This window comes from Panicum hallii, chromosome 5 (genome assembly GCF_002211085.1).
Source record: "Panicum hallii strain FIL2 chromosome 5, PHallii_v3.1, whole genome shotgun sequence".
Taxonomy (NCBI): Eukaryota; Viridiplantae; Streptophyta; class Magnoliopsida; order Poales; family Poaceae; genus Panicum; species Panicum hallii.
In genome coordinates, this window is record NC_038046.1 from 18,914,127 (window position 1) to 18,934,769 (window position 20,643).

At 43.8% G+C, this 20,643-nt stretch overlaps 1 protein-coding gene across 1 annotated transcript; it reads left to right on the top strand.

Annotated features, from left to right (window-relative positions):
* The first annotated feature begins 853 nt into the window (after positions 1-853).
* On the top strand, positions 854-2,519 carry LOC112894079 (LOB domain-containing protein 40-like). The gene has a single exon (XM_025961674.1). The coding sequence runs from the start codon at positions 1,291-1,293 to the stop codon at positions 2,191-2,193; it is 903 nt and encodes a 300-aa protein (XP_025817459.1). The 5' UTR covers positions 854-1,290; the 3' UTR covers positions 2,194-2,519.
* Positions 2,520-20,643: the final 18,124 nt, after the last annotated feature.

A 20,643-nucleotide genomic window follows, 5' to 3' on the forward strand; every position in this document is an offset into this window, starting at 1 on the left:
TTGCTTTTCTCCGCGAGTCTGGTGGGCGCGACTGCCCACGGGATGTGGAGGCCACGCGCTGCGGCTGGGGGCGCCTCCTCCAGATCTCTCCTCCTCGGCTCCCAGCCTTTTGGATTCTTCTACCACCAGCCACCTCAGGTCATCTGAGCTCCGTGGGGGTGGGGTCCGCCTGTTTTCTCAATCCTCCTCGTCGGTCCGTCGCCATTCAACAGACTGCAGCAATGGTTGTAAGGTAGTGTTTGGATCCAACCAGCAAAATAGCAAAAGGGTAAAAATTTTACCATTTGCTAAAAGTGGTAAAAATTTTGCCACTAGGGGTGTTTGGATCCAAATGGCAAAAGTTTTGGTAAAAGTTCGGGCGGCGGGGGCGGAGGCGGAGGCGCGGGGTCGCGGGGGCAGAGGCGGAGGCGCGGGGTTGGACGGCGGGCGGCGGAGGCCGAGGCGCGGGGTCGGGCGGCGGGCGGCGGAGGTCGGGCGGCGGGCGGCCGGGGGGGGAGGCCGAGGCGCGGGTCGGGCGGCGGGGGCGGAGGCCGAGGCGCGGGGTCGGGTGGCGGGGTCGGGATGCGGGATCGGGCGCTTGCTGTTTCCTTTTGCTATTTTGCTATCTGTTGTTGCTCTTTCCTTTTTGCCATAGAGTGTTTGGGTCCAAATGGAAAAAAAGAGTAAATTTTTTGCTATTTGCTCTTTTAACAAAGGATCCAAACAGGCTCTAAGTCTCGGGGTGAACCTAAGTCTCGGGGTGAACCCAGAATTGCTGCTGAATTGTGTACGTGCACGCCGGCGTCCATCTTTGATGGATCTCGTGCCGAATGGGAGGGAAGCAATGCTTGCACTCGAAACACAGAATTGCTGCGGACATTTGGACGTTAGCAAACTGGACTCTGCATCCCACTGCAGTACAACAGGCGAGTTTAGCAGTACAAGCAGTATACCGGAAGTAGCTCCCTTCCCTGTGGCTGGCGCCTCCAGTTTGTAGGAGCGCTAGAATCCATTTCTCGGTAACCACGCGGCGGGCCCCGCGATCTCGCTCTCCCTCCATCCATTTCGCCGCGCGGCGCCGAATCCGCCTTCTCCAACCTTTCCGAAACCACTGGCGCGGCGCCCAACCCAGGCCTCTCCCTCCCGTACTTATAGAACAGCCCACCCTCCCCTCTCCCCGCTCCACCACCACCGTACCGTCGCCATCTCGCTTCCGCACCATTCCAGTTCCTCCCAGCAAGCCACCTCCTAGATCCAAGCTCCCCGTAAGCCTCGATCCTCCGTCCCCAACAACCTCGGCGCGGATCCAAGATGCGGATGAGCTGCAACGGCTGCCGCGTCCTGCGCAAGGGCTGCAGCGACGCCTGCACCATCCGCCCCTGCCTGCAGTGGATCAAGACCCCCGAGGCGCAGGCCAACGCCACCGTCTTCCTAGCCAAGTTCTACGGCCGGGCCGGGCTGCTCAACCTGCTCGCCGCCGCGCCCGCCGACCACCTCCGCCCGGCGGTCTTCCGCTCCCTGCTCTACGAGGCGTGCGGCCGCATCGTCAACCCGGTCTACGGCTCCGTTGGCCTGCTCTGGTCGGGCCAGTGGCAGGCGTGCCAGGCTGCCGTCGAGGCCGTGCTCAAGGGGGGCCCCGTCGTGCAGGTCGACACCGCGTCCGATGCCGCTGCGGCCCCGCCGCTGCTCGGCGCCAGGGCACCGGGTGCGGCTGCCTACGACATCCGTCACGTCGCCAAGGACCCCGACGCCGCCGCGGCGGCCGACCTCCTCCGCGTCGCCCGCGGCGGGCGCTCGCGGTTCAAGCGCGCCTCCTCCTCCACGTCCTCCAAGCCCCACCACAACAAGCGCGCGTCGCCCAGCCCTCCCTTGAGGCAACAACAGGAGCCGGAGGAGTTGGAACCTGAGCCGATGGTCGTTGAGCACGACGAGGAGTCCGCCGGCAGCCACGACCACCATGTGCAGGGGTCCGTTGACACCGACGTGGAGGCGGGCTCCCACGTGAGCCAGACCGAGGCAGAGGCCGAGCCGCAGAGCCATGCGGCGCCGGTGAGCAGCCAGGTGCTGGCAGAGGATCAGGAAGAAGAGGATGTTGGGCTCGAGCTGACGCTCGGGCTCGAGCCAGCTGCCGCGAGGCAGGAGGCGCGTTCTGCCCGCTGCGACCTGAGCGCGGCGTCGAGCCTCATCGGCCTGCGGCTGGAGCTGCCAGCCTGAGGTCAACCTCACCTCACCCCTGAGAAGAGGACAGTTTTGAGACCCCGCCTGTTAGGACTCAGGAGGGAGGCAAACATCAGCAGCAGAAAAAAAAATAGATTTCCTAGGGTTCTGTTTTCCTTTTTTTTGCCGTTTGCCCCCCTTTCTTTTCTTGTAAAGGGTAAAAAGCTGGTGGACTTGCACAGCACAGAGTTCTCCTCGTACTTGTGTCCTGTACCCATGTGATGGTGTCTTTGTTCAAACTCTTTGAAAGTTTGGCTCTGGCTGTCACAAAGTCGAACTTGTTTAGTCAACAGCAACTGAGACCTCCGATATTCAAATTGAAATGATGAACAGTGAACGGGATCACATCCAAATATTAACTCTGTACCAGCTATTCCAATTTTTATGTCACTTCTACATGTTCGGTTTTCATATCCACTTAGTTACACCTTGACGATGAAAAAGTGCTTAAATCATCTAAGTACTGGCTCGCTTGCAAATCAAAGAGCTACAAACAGCTTCATGATGGAGTGGTATAAAATTTATCGTGCAACAAGCATTTCCCTTTTGTAAGTAAGGAAGAAAGAAAAAATGCGAAACAATGAAGAGATCAATTTACCTCTTCACTGTGATGGTTGCTAGGAAACAAATAAACAACTCAAAAGATATTGAAGAAATGATTAAGCAACTGTTATCGCCATAATTAGCTGGGCCACGAGGTGGGCCGCGAGCAAGATGGGCTTAAAGGATAATTGTAATGGCTTACGAATCGGCTCCTGCGTGGGCGGTTTAAGGCTAGGATTGGCCATGTATCTAGATAGGTGCGTACGTTTAAATTAGTTTAGATAGAGATAACCACGATTCGTGTCGTAGTCAGTTAGAATTAGTTAGGAGAGGCAAGTCTCCGAATTATAAATATGTATCCTAAGTTATTGAAAAACACGAACAACAACCATTCACAAACAACTCTCGGCGCATCGCCACCCCTGTTCCAGGATTTCTCTTGGGTAAGTGCGCGTGATCGGGGCAGCATCGTTCCTGCCTATTTATCTTTATGTATCTCGTACTGAAGCGTTGTTGATGACAAGTAACACTAGTTATCTTAACGTTTATAGGGATGCATCGGCTTTTCATACTATATCCGTGCATTGTTCATCATCTGTAAACGTTTAGCTGTCTTTGTGCCCGACCCCGAGCATAAAGGCAGCACCTTGCTCTGTTTTGATTAGTAGATCCAATCTGTTATGGTTAGTCTTTGTTCATCAAAGATTTAAGCTTAAAATCTGCATGATTAGGCCCTTCAAACGAGTTGAATGTTCCGACAGTACGTTTGAGGCTTTATATCGATCTAAAGAGAGATTGTTCCGAGAATCGGCTTTCGGTTGGTTTTTAGGTCCTTGTTCATCAAAGATTTAAGATTAAAATCCGCATGATTAGGCCCTTCAAACAAGTTGAATGTTCCGCCAATACGTTTGATGCTTTATATCGATCTAAAGAGGGATTGTTCCGGGAATCGGCTTTCGGTTGGTTTTTAGACCTTTGTTTAGGTCACTATTCTGTTATCTTTCGTATTTGTTAGGCTTAATTACGTGTGGAATGTTCCGATTATGTGGTGAAAGTTTTAACCGTCGTAGATTGAATTAGCTTATTGATTACAGAGCAAGCTTATATTAATATCGGATATATGCACTTTGTTCAGATATACATATCCGATCTGATACTGGGAGACCATCAGCTCTTTATAGCCGATTGTGGGGATCACCCGAAGAGCCGATCACGGCTCGAACTAACGTTTAAACATGTCTGTGTATGCAGAAAACTAACTGAAAACACTTCTACACCTTCCTGATCAGGTATAGGTCAGGTGGCACGCCTAGCAAATCTAGACGCCAGGTCGTGTGCCGGATTCTGGGCCGTTGACCGAGGGACCGGGACCCACCAGCTGTCCCGGAAGCCTCCCGGCTCCTCGTGTTGCCTGTCGCTACTCGCCGGTAGGTTTTGACCGACAATAACAACTCAAAAATATTGAAGGAATGTTTAAGGCCCTTAAATTAAAGGCAAATTGATACTACAAAACATCTTACGTCGTCCCCCACCGCATTGCCCTCTTGGGGAGCGTTTTTTTTAATTTAGTCATTTTTGAAAAATATTTATATTTGGATCCGGCGGAAAGGTTCGTAGAAATGGACCCTCAATATGGCTCCAAAATCATAAAGCTGTCGTATAATAGCACGGACCCGTGCGCATACAGGCGAGGATGGTGCCAAAGGTCACGGCGCCGTGGTATAACGTATGTTTTTCGCTAATGTTTAGAAATCTAGTTATAGCTTAGTGGTACAAGTGCACCTCGAGGAGTGGGAGATCCTTGGTTCAATTCTTGGTGGGGAACATCTTTTTATTTTTTTCTCTTTTTAGCTCACTCATAGCTTGGATCTTATTGACAATATAAATGGCAACAAATAATGCAAATGAAGTACCGGTGCAGTGGTAAGACATCTTGCGGGTCCAATCTAGATCACGGGTTTGAATTGCCCCGTCGCCAGAGTTGTTTTTTTTCATAAAACGCTTTTCAGATCAGCACGCCACACCATCAATATTCGTTGTGAGATATTCATTTAGGAATTCCAGGACTACTGTCTTTTGTACAGAGAATTCTTGGTATGTAGACTACTGTCCGGCACGTATAAATGGTTATAAGTTTTTTTGTTAATTATGTAGATATGTAGACACTTGTTGCCAACACAGTATTCTGCCGTAAGTTACCATACCATTGGGTCTGGATTTTGTCATACTAGAGTCACAAACTTCCATGTGGAGTTGATTTAATAAAGATAAAGAGGGCTATAAGGTTCAGGAGGAGGAAGAAGCCTACCATGCGGCACGTCACTTCTCCACTTCATACAGCGTAAGAACGCCCGGAACCAACAGCACCCTCTTCGTATCCTCTTACACTATTTGTCCCACCAATTGCAAATGCTTCATGAGGTGGAAAATTTCCCTCCACGGATCACGTGACCTCCAGAAGCACTAAATCAAACAAAAAAATATATTATGTTTATAAAGAAACAAAAAAATATAGAAAATAACAGAACTGGAAACAAACTATGAGTGCAAGTTAATACGAAGGGCATTCAGTTCGTAACAATTTTTTGCTGCAGGCACAGTACACGAATTTGATAAAAGCAAACCTCAAAAGAAGCCGAGCAGGACCAATTTTATAGCCCTGCCTCAAACGTGTTGTCACTAGCTCTGTTGAAGCTTAGCCACTCAGGAAGAACAGGGAGACCTTGCTCAACGTTGAAATAAACTACAAGCAACAATAATTGGAGGAGATAAGCACTAATGGCTGCCAATATTGCTTGGGGAAGGAATAAGCATCAATGCCAACCATTGTAGAGCAATGGTCCCCAAAATCGGTGTAGATGCTTTCAAACTTAGCAAGCAGTGTATCATCATAAGCATTTCCACGGCAATGCAATGTAATAAACATAAGGAAGAAACCTTAATAACTATATTGATTGTGTGCCTGAACATGTGAAAACCAAGAAAATAAGACAATGAGAATGGAGACCTGGCAGTTAATTGGCTGTAATAGAAATCCCTAATGATAGGATTGCTTTCGTCATCACGAGCACCGGCATGCTGCGCAGATACAAAAAGGTCAGTGTTATACCATTTAGCTACTTCTAAAAAGATAAGCAGCGGAATATTTACCTGAAAAATTAAGCCAAGCATCCCACTCCATTTTGGCCTAAATGGCCTGCTGTGCTCCACGCCAGCAGTAACACGTCCAATCGTTATAGGTCCATGGTCGGGATGATCACCGCCATGGACAAGTGTTCCAGGAGTCCTTGAGTTCTGGCATGAGAAATAACTATAAACATATGTATGAAGCAAACTAGCGGAAATGGAAAGCGATGTCATATTAAAGCTAAATACCTGAACCATCACAGTTCTAGAGGTTCTCTTGTCGCCATCGATCCATGGGTCAGTAAAGTTCAATCTAAAAATTGAATCTATTTGCCCCCTCTCCAGTGAGAGGTTCAATTTCTTGTTCCACCCAAAAACGTTCCGGTGTGAATATGCAAAGCTGCACTCAAGTGATAAAATTTTAGACTATGGGCATCTTCAATATATCCGGATAAAGAGGCAGGAGCTAATAAGAAGTTGCAAGTCTGCAACATAATGCAAATGATCTAGAATTTTCTGCGAAATGTTTTACGGAAAAAAGACTAGTGATGGGGGAATTTGAACCCATGAATCCATGATCTAGATTGGACCTGCAAGATATCTTACCACTGCGCCGGTACTTCATTGCATTAGTTGTTGCCATTTATCTATCTATCTATACTATAAAAGTTGAATCAATTGAAACCACTTAGGCCCATCATATTCCTCACGAAGGTCCCACTTGCCAGGCTAAAAGGTTTGATGGGAGGTGTGAAGACCCACGGTTTTGACGTTTCTAAAATGTTTCTGCCGAAGTCCTAATACTCTTTACACCAATAATACTCTTTACACCAAGCTATTTTCTATACCCACCTTACCTACCCACACAGTAACAAAAATGGGCTTTCGTCCCTTTGGTTAGTACCGGATCCAAATTTGAAAGCCTCCAGAGCCATTTTAGTACCAGCCAATACTAAATATCGTATTTTAGTACTGGCTGGTGTTTTGACCCGGTACTAAAATGGCGCGACCATTTAGTACCGGTCAATGACACCACCCGGTACTAAATGGTGACATTTAGTACCGTCCGGTGTCTTAATCCGGTACTAAATGGTTCTCCACGGGTTACTTCAAAAGGAATGCGTCTCCCACCTAGTCACATGTGATGCATAGGTGGGATGGTAAGTAAGCAGCACATGAGGCTAAAGATCGTGGGTCGAATCCTCGCGACCGCGCACACACATTTAGACGTAAAAAATTCGCGTAACTTGTGACTTGGGATGCGCGTGTGTGCCCCCCCCCCAGGTTTGTAAGAAATTTTTTTCATTTTTCCTAGGCTGGGACCGGCTCGACCGGTACTAACCGAGCCTTTTGCCCGGTACTAATGCTAAGTTGTCGCACAGTGCCACATATTACTTTCCTTCCGTGACCTTGCACGCCGATTTGTTTCCTTTCATAACACCGACAATTGTCCTTCCATATCATTCTCCTTCCATGCATGAGGCGCACAAATTTCCCATAAAATGGTTGGTTGATTTGCAGCACATTCCATTTTTTTGATTGATTTCTCCTTGTCTGATGGCTACCAAAAAATGATTGCACATTCTTTCTCCTTCCATACATGAGACGTACAAATTTTCCATAAAATGGTTGATTGATTTGTGGTGTGCTGGCACATTCCATTTTTGATTGATTTCTCCTTGTCTGATGGCTACCCAAAAAATGGTTGCACATTCCTTTTTGCCATTAGACGTCCTGCCATACCACCCTCTATGTCCTATCACCTCCTGTCGCGCCTGAAGGCTACTCCTCCCCACGGCCACTACGCCGCGCCACCGCACCGCGCAGCAGTTCGGTCATCGCCTCCGGCCAATCTTCCTCGTGAGGATCCGGACGTTCTCCACTACTCGTGAGGATCTGCACTACCCCTGCGGCCCTGCGCCTCCGAAGGCAGTTCGGTCGTCGCCTCCGGCCGTTCGCCGCTACTCGTGAGGATCTGCAATGCCCCTGCCGTCCTGCGTCCACGAAGGCCTAGCAAGCCGACGAGACTACGAGGACCCGCGAGGCACGGAAGCAGCATCGGAGCTAGCAGCAATCAGGTATAGCCTAATTCTATAGGAGGAATTATATTTTGCCGTGCGACTCACCATGAATCATGGTTCAAAATAGCGGGCTGAGGGGTCTAGCAACATAACTCTAAAAACAGCTAATAGCGGGCTAAACAAGGCTATAGCAGCTAAATTGTACATGAGTTCAAATAGTTGTACCCTGCCTCAAACAACTATAGTGGGCTATAGCGGAAGATATAGCGGGAGATTTAGAACCTTGCCATGAATTGATGTTGGTTTTACAAATGATGATCAATATTTTGCATGTTCATTGCCCAGGTCATGGATAATTGATCGATTTGGATATTGATTATTTAGAGATAAATAATTGTTGACGCTCATTACGGACAAAAATAAACATCAACTTGACCTAAAATAAGAAGGAATTTGCATATCTTATACACATGCTACTGATAAAACCCATACATTCCACATGTCATTGAAGAAATTTATGTATGCAGGAATTCAACTGAAAATAAAGGAAAAACATACCCTTTGATCCAAGCAGAAAAACGCCAACCAATCACGCGCCGCCACGCAAATATCACATAGATTGAAGGGCCCACAACCGAGGCAAAACCAACTAACTCCAGCCGTATCATCAACCAGAGGCGTAAGAGCCCACCAGGTAGTGGCTCAACCCAAGATGGGACCGGTTGGAGCAAGCCCCAGGTCGGCCAAACCATGTGGCGCTTCCTCAACTCCTCTCAACGTCGGTTCCAGAAGGCTTCTACTATTTTGGCAGCCGAGAGGTGCTGTGACAAGCCTATAAATACAAGGGGTCCTCCTAAATGAAGACATCAAGATGTAGCCTCACTCTCTCTTGGAAAGCTCTCTAGGCTAGTAGAATGTAGGTGAAGAGTAGTTCTTCAAGGTCTTCTAGTCTTCATGAAGAGTTTCGTATGGTCGTGTATCTTCTCTTTTATGTAATGATTTGAGTTTAGCAATAAAATTTATTCCCTTATCCTAGCTTGTCTTTGGTTCATATGCTTATGGTTAGTATGTGATCCTTTTATAGTTCATCCTTGAGTCATGTACCTTGCATGCTTAAACGTGGTAATACATCTAGGCCACGGCAACGGTTTCATCCCCCTTAACTGGGCGCTCTAGAACTAAGGCTCCTGATAGAGACGGATGTTCTTGCGTGAGGCTAGAGTGGTAATCTTTAATGCAGACGTGGTGTCAGGGTTAATGGTTATATTTGAATGCGGTCCTATACCATGGTTAGATGAGAAAGGTCCAACGTAACCCTCCCCGTTCAGATAGTGGCGGTAGGAGGTCCATAAAGTAGCCGAGTTGGCTGGCAGCTCCTCTGCTAGTCATGTGCATTTCTCTCAGTAGTGCCTGGGAGCCTGGAGCCCGATCCTAAACATGTGTATGTGTATATGTATTTACAAATATGAGCTATGCTTGCTCACATAGGAATGAATCTTTATATGCCTTTGAATGCTCTCTTCCCTCTCTATGATCACAGTTTCTTACATCTGAGTGGAAATATCTTGTGTGACACTACCTCTCAACTATATTATCAATTACTCCTTTTTAGAATTTGGATATTTAATCATAATATTCTCCTAAACTTAATAATACTTTAAACCACTACCTTCCCTCTGAAAATATAAATACGACACCTAAGGTTACTCATGGGTAAAATGCTACAACGGTGTTCCGTGCGCTTGCGGATTTATCTGTGACGATAAGAAACGCCAACAAGCATTTTTGGCATCGTTGCCGGGGAAGGAACGGTTAAAAGATCTATTAATGTTCTTGATTTTATCTATGATTAGTAGCCAATGTTCTAACAGGACAACCTCGCTGTTTTCTCTTATTGTGAAGACAAGGTAGTGTTCGATTGATTTTGATCTGCTAGTGAATTCATGACGAATCTGAGTCAACCCTCAAGAAAAGTGTCACAGTGTGTCACCATTTTCATAAAGCTTAACTCTCAGCGATCAAATCAATCCAAATTGCATCATCAAGCTTTAATGCTATGGCTCAGATTTTTCTTCGAATTAATTTCTGCAGCTGTTGCCTGATCACCATCGGCAGGAGAGATTATATTGACTGAACAATCAAGCCACATCACCATAGTGCAATAAATTCAAGAAGTGGAAGTCAAATCATTTTGTAGGGTCACTAGTACGGGACGATCAACACCAAAAAATAATTCTTGAGTCCAGTCAAGAAAAGCAAGAAGATATCCCTGAAGATCCAGAAATATCGCTCCGAGGTAAAGTTCATCAAATATTAAAATGAGCGGTAAGTCTAGAAAATCTCCATCAAAGGTAAATTATATTTTTCATCAATAAAAATTCAAAAGACGGATGAAAATATCTCGTTCAAAAGACTTAAAATATTAAACCCTTGCCAATAGGTAAATCTGTAATTATCTCATATTTGATTTCCCTCATTGCATGTTTGAATTTTCAGACTTTCGATTCGAATTTTGTGCATATGCATTTGCATCTTTTTGCATTTAAATCCTTGCATATTTGAGTCCCTCAACTTTTGCATTTGCATCCCTCATAAAAATTGGATTTAGACCAGCACACAAAGGGCATTTTGGGTAGAAATTTTTAGCCATGAGCATTTGGATGTTAGTGCATGCATGAATGTGGTTCATTTCCATGTCCAAATGCATTTGGGGCCACTCCTAGGCCTGCACTGGCCTAAACCTATAGGATTTCAATCACCTTTGGCACATGCAGTAGGAATTCAAGTGGCCAGCAAAGGGCCTTCCATTTTGGCATCAAAATAGCGTCGGCCGATCCCTTTGGTTCGGCCGAACCAAGGGGGAGGCTCCCCTATAAAAGCCAGTGCACAGGGCTAGCTCTTTGCCACTCTTCGCTCATTCTCGGCTCGAGGTTATAATAAACTCAGCTAGGGAATACGCAACATCAGCCTTCGGGTGGACGACATAGAACATCAACAGCAGGAATTCCAAGGCGCTGTTTACCAGCACATAGACAACATGACCTGACAGTTCCACCACCAAGATCTGCAGCTTGCCCAAGCCATCACCATACTGAGGCAACAAGAAGTAAAGCAGAGAGCATTCTATCAAGCCCAGGGGTACAACCCTGACGCCAGGTAATGAGCTAGCTTGGGGGAGGAGCCCCCGGAAGGTAACATGTATCTTATTGCATTTTCCATTCGCGTATAAAAAATCTGAATACGATAAAAAGAACAAAAATGTTTGTTTAAATTTCCCTATGCTTTCCATGTGCGATAAGAATATTTTAGTTCTTCCATGTTGAGATGATGAATAGTTGCTCTATTTTATCTTCTCCTTATGCCTAGTTTATAGCTTTGTATTCTCCAAGTTTTGGGTTTGTTGGCTTAAAAAAGTTTACCTTGAACCTAAAATTTTGTGACTTGCAAGTCTATGATGTGAGTCTAAGCTGTCGTGAGGTATGATATGATGAATTAGAGCTGCTACAAACTTGTTCCGAGTGAAAACTTGACGTCCAGAATTTTTATCTTTCAAAATGATAAAATAGAAAGTTCCTCAGTGATGAAAAAAATCCCTACCAAGGCCATATGCATGTTACCCATTTTGAACCATCATACACACATGCTGCTTGTTGTCATTTTAAGCTTTGTCAAATTGTTGTGACCCTTGTGAGTTTCTTTTCATACTCTCATGATCAAGAACACGTACACGCCACTATCCATACACTAAATTTCCACACCGGAAATTAGCAAACATGCCATCCATCCATCCACCACTAATAAATATTCCACAAAATGTGTGACCTCTCTCTCCAAGTGTTTTTGCAAGAAAGACATGGGCTATGCAAAAAAAATGGACACATGAAGGTCCAAGAAAAGAAAAGTTAGCCATGTCTAAAATAAAATAAAGGAGAGAGAGCATGCAAGAAAAAGTTCTCATTTTTCCATTTCTACATACCATCCACACACCACACACATGCACATCTTGATCAAGGTTGTATGACTTGTTTACTCTTTCAGGTCTGGTTTTTGACTTTGCAAAATATCTGATGCAAGTATGCCTTCTTATTTCCCCTACCATGAGCTCCACATAAACCTTTGTAGAAGTAGGAGGAAAAGAGGCATCAAAATACCTTGGTGAGGCATCATACACAATAAGCGATTTGAGAGTATCATTTGAGGAACTACATTTTCTTTGCAAAATCTTTTGAAAAACTTTCGGATGAAAGGTTGAGCAAGGAATGGGTAAGTGGTGCTGTATGAATCTCTCTACCTCTCAACAGTCCAAGATAAGGAGAATGCCAAATGCCCAATGGAGAGTAAGGTAAAAGGGGTGAATAAATCATGGCCAACTTATTCAAAGTAAGGTAGAATACTTTGTTGTAAGTTTGGTATAATGAAAGGATGAGATATTGAAGCACCTCCTGATCAACAACGTAAGCCCAACTTTGCTCGGGACGAACAAAGAGCAGCTTGGGGGATCTTGTTGACTCTCGTTACGGACAAAAAAAAAGCGTCAACTTGACCTCAAATAAGGAGAAATTTGCATTTCTTATACACATGCTACTAATGAAACCCCTACATTCCACATGTCCTTGGAGAAATTTATCTATGCAGGAATTCAGCTGAAAATAAAGGAAAAACATACCCTTTGATCCATGGAGAAAGACGCCGACAAATCACGTGCCGCCACGCAAGAATTACATTGATTGAAGGGCCCACAACCGAGGCAAACCGACTTAACTTCAGCCCTATCATCAACAAGAGGCGTAACGGCCCACCAGGTAGTGGCTCAACCCAAGATGAGGCCGGTTGGAGCCAGCCCCAGCTCGGCCGAACTAGGATGAACTCCACCGCCTTTCCCCTTCCACATGGCACTTCCTCAACTCCTCTCAATGTCGGTTCCAAGAGGCTTCTGCTATTTTGGCGGCCGAGAGCTGCTGTGACAAGCCTATAAATACAAGGGAGGGTCCTCCTAAATGAAGACACCAAGAGGTAGCGTCACTCTCTCTTGTAAAGCTCTCTAGGCTAGTGGAGTGTAGGTGAAGAGTAGTTCTTCAAGGTCTTCTAGTGTTCATGAAGAGTTTGGTATGGTCTTGTATCTTCTCTTTTATGTAATGACTTGAGTTTAGCACTAAAGTTTATTTCCTTATCCTAGCTTGTCTTTGGTTCATATGCTTATGCTTAGTATGTGATCCTTTTATAGTTCATACTTGAGTCATGTACCTTGCATGCTTAGACGTGGTAAGACATCTAGGCCATGTCAACAATTTCATCCCCATTAAATGGGCGCTCTAGAACTAAGGCTCTGATAGAGACGAATGTCCTTGCGCGAGGCTAGAGTGGTAATCTGTAATGCAGTCGTGGTGTCTGGTTTAATTGTTACATTTGAATGCGGTCCTATCCCATGGTTAGTGGCGGTGACGGACCTGTCCATCTAGCGTAACCCTCTCCATTCGGATAGTGGCGGTAGGAGGTCCATAAAGTAGCCGAGTTGGCTGGGGGCTCCTCTGCCAGTCATGTGCGGTTCTTCCGGTAGTGCTTGGGAGCCTAGAGCCCGATCCTAAACATATGTATGTGTATGTGTATACAAGTATGAGCTATGCTTTCCAAATAGGAATGAATCTTTATATGCCCTTGAATGCTCTCTTCCCTCTCTCTAATCCCAGTTTCTTACATCTGAATGGAAATATCTTGTGTCACACTACCTCTCAACTATATTATCAATTACCCAAGTTTAGACATTGGATATTTAATCATGATATTCTCCTAAACTTAATAATTCTCTAAACCACCGCCTTCCCTGCAGAAATATAAATATGACACCCGAGATTACTCACGGGTGAAATGCTACAACGGTGTTCCGTACGCTTGCGGATTTCTCTGTGACGCTAAGAAATGCCACCAATAATATTATTAATCTACAAGTTTTAGGTGTAGATTTCACCGAGTTCGTCATGTGCCTTTGTAGATTAATTAGCACTAGCTTTTAGCTATTTTTTTACTGGTTTTAGATCATTCTATCATTTAAATAAGAAGCTCAACAAATTCTTAGGACCTGCCCTGGGCCTCCATGATGTCTGACGGCCACTGCTCCAGGCGGCCACGGCTCCTAATGGCCACTGCTCCCGATGACGACCACATTGCTCCTGAAGTCCGCTGCACCTAACAGGAGATCGATCTGTTGATCCACCGGACGGCCACCACGCCATGCCTGGCAATGTCTCGCTATGTTGAGGTAAGTAGTCGTCGGCCGATCGGTCTCGTGAGGATACATTGAGGTAAGTAGCCGTCGGCCGATCAGTCTCGTGAGGCACAGGACGATGGTCAGCACACCACTTCCTTTGTATATACATGAAATTTTGTCGTTGCACTGTTTTTTTGCTACGTAGGTCCAGCATTGTTACGTTAGCCGTCGGCCCGTGGAAGTTCCTAACGCCGGCCGCCATCTGTCTCTCCGTCCTGATACGCTAAGATACATAGTTTGATGCTATGTGAAATATCATCCGTTTGTGTGAATTAGTATTTAATCCATTTATTGGGGTAGAATTGAACTCAACCACTCGCTAGAGAAACAAAATGGATGGTCGTTCCCCACTTGGAGATATCATGAATAAATGCAAAAATCGTAATAAACGAGCAAGACGTGATGAGTCTGATCCATAGAATGGTAATAAGCATTGTATTTTTCTTCTTCTACCGTGAATGTACCTTGTACCATCAACTTAATTTGATTCTGCTGAAGGAAATAATGATCCGAGGGAGCTAAAATGGCAAAGCGCAAGGGGTAAGTATGCAAGCATACCAACTGAGAAAAAAGCTGAGTTGAATGCTAAGAAGAGGGAAAATTACCATCGGAGAAAGGCTGATAGAGAAGCTGCTAGCACGACTATGGAGACGCCAGGTAAAATTTGATATTTAATACTATAAATCTTAGTGTATATGTGTGATGATGCTAACTGAAAATACACTGCATGTTGGTGTGTCAACGGATGGAAGGAGTGTTGTTGTAAACACAACAGGTATTTAGTTGTAATCTATTTGGTAATTTTTTTGCTATATTATCTGATCACCTTCTTTTCGAATGGCTTTCCATTAGTGACCATTGGAGCAACAACAACCCCTGTTACAAGTTTGTGTGTCACATTTTTTTAATGAGATGGTATTTACTGTACAATAATTTGCACATTGATATACATACAGATGAACCAGGAACAGACGGTCTTGACGACAGCTAGCTATATCGCAATTATTCTTATGCAAGTACAGTGTGTAAGAGATGATATTGATGCTTCAGATGCCTTACCTGGTATGATTTTTCCAGTACTTGTTTTGGTTATCATAACTATAATATAATAATTGCGATTTTAATTTACATCCAGCTACCAATCCCGAACCATCTCTTTTAGAGTGTCGGAAGGATAAAGATAGGGAGAGGGCAATCAAAAAGTATCATGGGATGGCGGATGAGCAGAAGGCTGATCGGAATGCTAGAAAACGGGCAAATAGATATCAAATATATCCGATGATTGTGCAAACGTTGTGAACAACAAAGGTTTTTTTAAAACCAATCATCATGTTGAACAATGTTGTCAGTTGAATTTTTTACAAGTTTAAATTTTGCAGATGCAGATGCGATAGATGGTGCGTGCATTACGCCTTTTGGTACTTGCACATCAGCAATTGAAGATGAAGTCACCCAAGAGGAGCAGAGAAGGGAGAATGAAAGGAAAAGATATCATGATATGGGGGGTTTGGCAAGGAATGAAAAGATCATTAAAATTATTGAGTCCCGCAAGCAGAGAAACATAGAAAATCATGGTATGATAAACTATCTTTACGAGTCTTGAATATAATAATATTGAGCATGAAAGGATGTTGAAATCTATTGAATGCAGCAAGCAAAAAAACCCAACCAAGTTACTTCATGAAAGCGTCACCCTATTCTTATGAAAAAAAGATAATAAGTGCATGTTTGCAATATAGCTTTCATATTTATTTTATCTATAGAATAGACTATCACATTTCATATACAATTTTAGGTAAATAGGTAGATACACCTGGTATTGGGACCTTACAGTCTGCATTAACTCAACAAGAGTCAGGTCGACGAACCAGGTCATGCACTATAACTGTGGATCGAGAAGATCACTTTGACTCGGGTTTATGGGAACCAGATGATCCGATGCATGGAGTTGAAGGTATAATTATTGTTTTAGCATGCATGTGTATTCTTATTTGATAATTAATTAACAATGAGCTGATATAATATTTAATAGAGAATGATTTAGACCAAATGAATCTAGAGGATTATGGACCGGAGAATATAGAAGATGATAAAGAATGCGTGTTTCATGTTAGAGGTTAGTTTTTTTTATTTGAGTAATGACATTACTACTATTTATACCTTGTCTATGATTGATAATTTAATTTTCTTCATCATATATACACGCAGATTTTGAGTATGAATATGCTGTAGGTTCAGATATTGGTTCCAAAAGTTTGGATCCATATGATGCAGTGTACAAAGATCTTCCGAAGAAACACCATATCCTGAAGAAGGCTTAAAACTGCAAATTCTGCCATGCAAAGAGGTTCCCAGGTGAAGAGCCTGCCTTCTGTTGCAGGAAAGTAAAGGTTAATATATATATCCCAGATTTACCAGCTAAACTACGATGATTGTTTGCAAGTTAGACTGACAAGGATGCAAAGTATTTTCAGAAGCACATTCGGTATTTTAACTCGCACTTCTCCTTCACAAGCTTTGGAGTTTCCAAATCTTGCGTCTGCACGAGGTACCGGTGTGTATTGTTTTAAAGCACACGGTTAGATATATCATAGATTGGATCAGCTTGTGCCTGGTGGGAGAGGGCATCACCATATGCAGCTATATTTTTATGACACTGATGAGACCATAGCACATAGGGTGAAAAGGTCACCTAAGCTTGATACTACACTGATCCGGTTGATTTTGGGAATTGTATAGGGATACCCATATGTGCCTCTATTCAAGATTCTTGGTTCGGTTTTTAATATTGCAGAGCACAATATTGAACTTAATGCCAGCATATCTGTTGATCAGAGGAGATATAACGCACCTAGGATGGATCAGGTCCCTGCTATATGGGTGGACGGTAATGACCCTCAGCAGATATTTTCTTGCAATATAATATTATACGGCAGTGAGGACCGACCTCACTATGTCATGGCGTACCATGGTTGCTACGACCCATTAGCCTACCCTTTGTTTTTCCCTGGTGGTGAGACTGGATGGGAGGTCAAAAGGATCAAAAATCAAGTTCCACCCCCTTCTAAGCCGAAGAGAAAGTATACGAAGCATAAGAAGCGTCTGTAATGAGTAGTATAACTTTTTACGATATTCAAGTATATACTAATAATAATTATGTATTGTTGTTCGAACACTAGACTGATTCGTATAATATCTTATTCACAGGTGATCTTGTTGATGATGATGAATCAGATGCAGTTTCGGTGAAGCCTCTTAAGAAAGCAAAACAACGACATTTAGTTTATTATGATTTTAATGGGGAAGACCATGATATGGATAAGCAAAGTGAGAACAACGATGGTCATGAGGATGAGCTTGACAATATAGGTATGAATACTATCCATTTATTTTAGATATTATATATTATATTATTATATGATAATATTAAATACTATGGTTTCAAGTTACAACTGTGTCTCTTAATGACAGTTGGTGGAGGATCCCGGCGTCATGTCAGTGCTAGAGAGTACTATTTCTTCAAGCTACAGATTCCGAAAGGTCAATTTAATGTGTTCTTTCATGCTGGTCGGCTCTTCCAGCAATTTGCAGTTGATATGTATGTCAAGGTTGAGTCAATGCGTCTAGATTGGTACGTGAAGCCAGCACATCAGGCTATAATTTATGCAGATTTATATTAGGTGAGTACTATTTAACTAAGAACCATCAAGTCTGCATTTCAATTTAATACCATCAGGTTAGCATCAAAGAATGTTCAATTTTGATGTGATCAGGGTCTTCTGGACACTCTCGCCGTGGGAGATGCTGGTGCTTCGAAGGCTGGCCTCAGAGTTTATTTTGAGTAAGGATTTTCCTAGCAGTGATCATGATGTGCTGTCTAGATTCATGGATGCTATGACACTGGTTACATGGTTTGGGAAGCCAGATTTCTTCGTAACAATGACATGCAATCCATACTGGGATGAGATAGTTGCGGAACTGCTACCAGGTCAGACTTGCCAAGATCGACCTGATGTTGTTGCAAGGGTGTATCATGATAAGTTACTAGACCTGCTTGATTTTTTGATTAAAACGGGTCATCTTGGCAAGGTTGCTGCATGGGCGCATGTGACAGAGTTTTAGAAGAGGGGCCTACCACACGAGCACTTTCTGTTGGTTATGGAACCTGAGAGTAAGTTAAAGACTCCTGATGATTATGATAAATATATTTCAGCAAAACTTCCAAACAAGAAAAAGTATCCTGAGTTGCATAAGCTTGTTTGCAAACATATGATGCACGGTCCATGCGGAATTCTAGATAAGGACTGTCCATGCATGGTGGATGGGGAATGTCGCTTCCGGTATCCTCGCCAGTTCAGTGACACCATGCAGCAGGGAAAGGACTCTTATCCAATATATAGAAGACGAGAATATGGGCAGAAGGTGAAGGTACGAAATGAATGGCTGGATAACTGATGGGTGGTTCCTTATAATCCAGTCCTCGTAATGAGATATAACTGCCACATAAATGTTGAGATCTATTGCAGCATCAAGTCAGTTAAATATCTCTATAAATATATATACAAAGGGCATGATCGTGCATCTTACTCTGTTGAGCCTAAGGAGAATGGGAAGAAGGTAATCAATGAGATAAAATGGTACAAAGATTCGAGGATGATAACTGTTATAGAGGCTGTATACAGAATATAAGCATTTAAGTTGTTTTCTATGTGTCCACCGGTCCTCCAGATGTAGGTGCACCTTGAGGGTATGCACATGGTTGCATATAAGTCTACTGATAACCTGAATAATGTTATGCAGTTTCAAAAATCACAGAGATCCATGCTTATAGAGTATTTCTTGGTGAACAGAACAAACCCTGCAGCTCGCAATATTTGTATAGGGAGTTTCCTGAGCACTTCACCTGCAACAAGTCAAAAAAGGCCTAGAAGCCTAGGATGGCTAAAAGGATTCAGATTGGTAGGTTGGTTTATGCAAATCCTTCTGAAGGTGAGAGGTATTATCTTCGGATCATGTTGAACCATGTTTAGGGTGCAACCTCGTACAAGAATATGAAAATATGGCATGATGTTACATATGATACATTTAGATAGGCATGTGAGGTTATGGGGCTTGTTGAATCTGACAAGTCACTTGATGATTGCCTTACGGAGTCAGCTACGTTCAGGATGCCTCGTGCGTTGTGGAGGCTTTTTGCCACTATAATGGTTTTTTGTGAGTGTGCTAATATCCGGCGTCTTTGGGATAACCATTTTGACTCAATGTTTTAGGATTTTCACCGTACATGTGACAATAGCTCGAGAATTGAACAGATGGTGCTTAGAGATATATCTTATCATTTGACATCTATGGGCAAAGATATTAGGCACTACGGTCTTTTGGAGCTATACGAGACTAGTGTGTAATCTCTAATGCTTTAGTTATACGTACATTTGCTTTGAGTACCATTTATATTTAATTTAAGCTATTATCACATCTTGTTGTATTTATATGCTTGACAGAGGAAGAGCGATCGAGGGATCATTATAGAGAGCTTATAGAGGAACTGAACCTTGGATTTTATGAGGATCATTTAAAAATTGTTGATACGCTTAATGCAGAACAAATGGCTGGTTATGAGGAAATACTTGATCACGTGTTGAAGAACAAAGGATAGCTGTTCTTTGTAGATGGTCCAGGTTGCACCGGTAAAACTTATCTCTATAAGGCTTTGATTGCTAACGTGCGTTCGATGGATCTTATTGTTGTTGCTACTGCTACATCTGGTATAGCTGCTTCCATTATGCTTGGTGGTCGCACCGCACATTCCCGATTCTAGATTCCAATAAAGCTGAGTAGCAATAGTATGTGAAGGTTTACAAAGCAGAGTGGCACAGCGTAGTTGCTTAGGAGGGCATCTCTGATAATATGGGATGAGGTTGCAATGACTAAGAGACAGGTAGTTGAGGCTCTTGACAGGTTGCTGCAGGATATAGTGGCCTGTGTGAAGCCGTTTGGAGGGAAGGTTATGTTGTTTAGTGGCGACTTCAGACATGTTCTTCTTATGGTGCCCTATGGTACAAGAGCCCAGATCATAGATGCAACCTTACTGAGGTCACACATATGGGAAAGTATTCAGCGAATCAGGTTGACCCAGAACAAATGAGCTCAAGCTGATACGTGGTTTGCAGATTACCTGTTAAGGATTGGTAACGGGACAGAGGAAGCATTCAATGGTGACTATGTGTGGCTGCCTGATGACATTTTGATTCAGAACCCTCCGGAGGATGATTCCATTGACATTCTTATTGATCACGTGTTCCGGATCTTCTTGCTAATTGCACTTCTGCCACTTATATGCGTGAGTGTGTGATACTATCCACCAGGAATGAATATGTTGATGCGGTGAATGCACTTATGATTGATAGATTTCCAGGGAAGCTGAAGGTTTTCTACAGCTTTGACTCTGCTGATGATGACTCGCGTAACAATTATCCTCTTGATTTTCTCAAT

Excerpts from the sequence above, each read along its gene's own strand:
- LOC112894079 (XM_025961674.1), top strand. The coding sequence starts at position 1,291 with ATGCGGATGAGCTGCAACGGCTGCCGCGTCCTGCGCAAGGGCTGCAGC.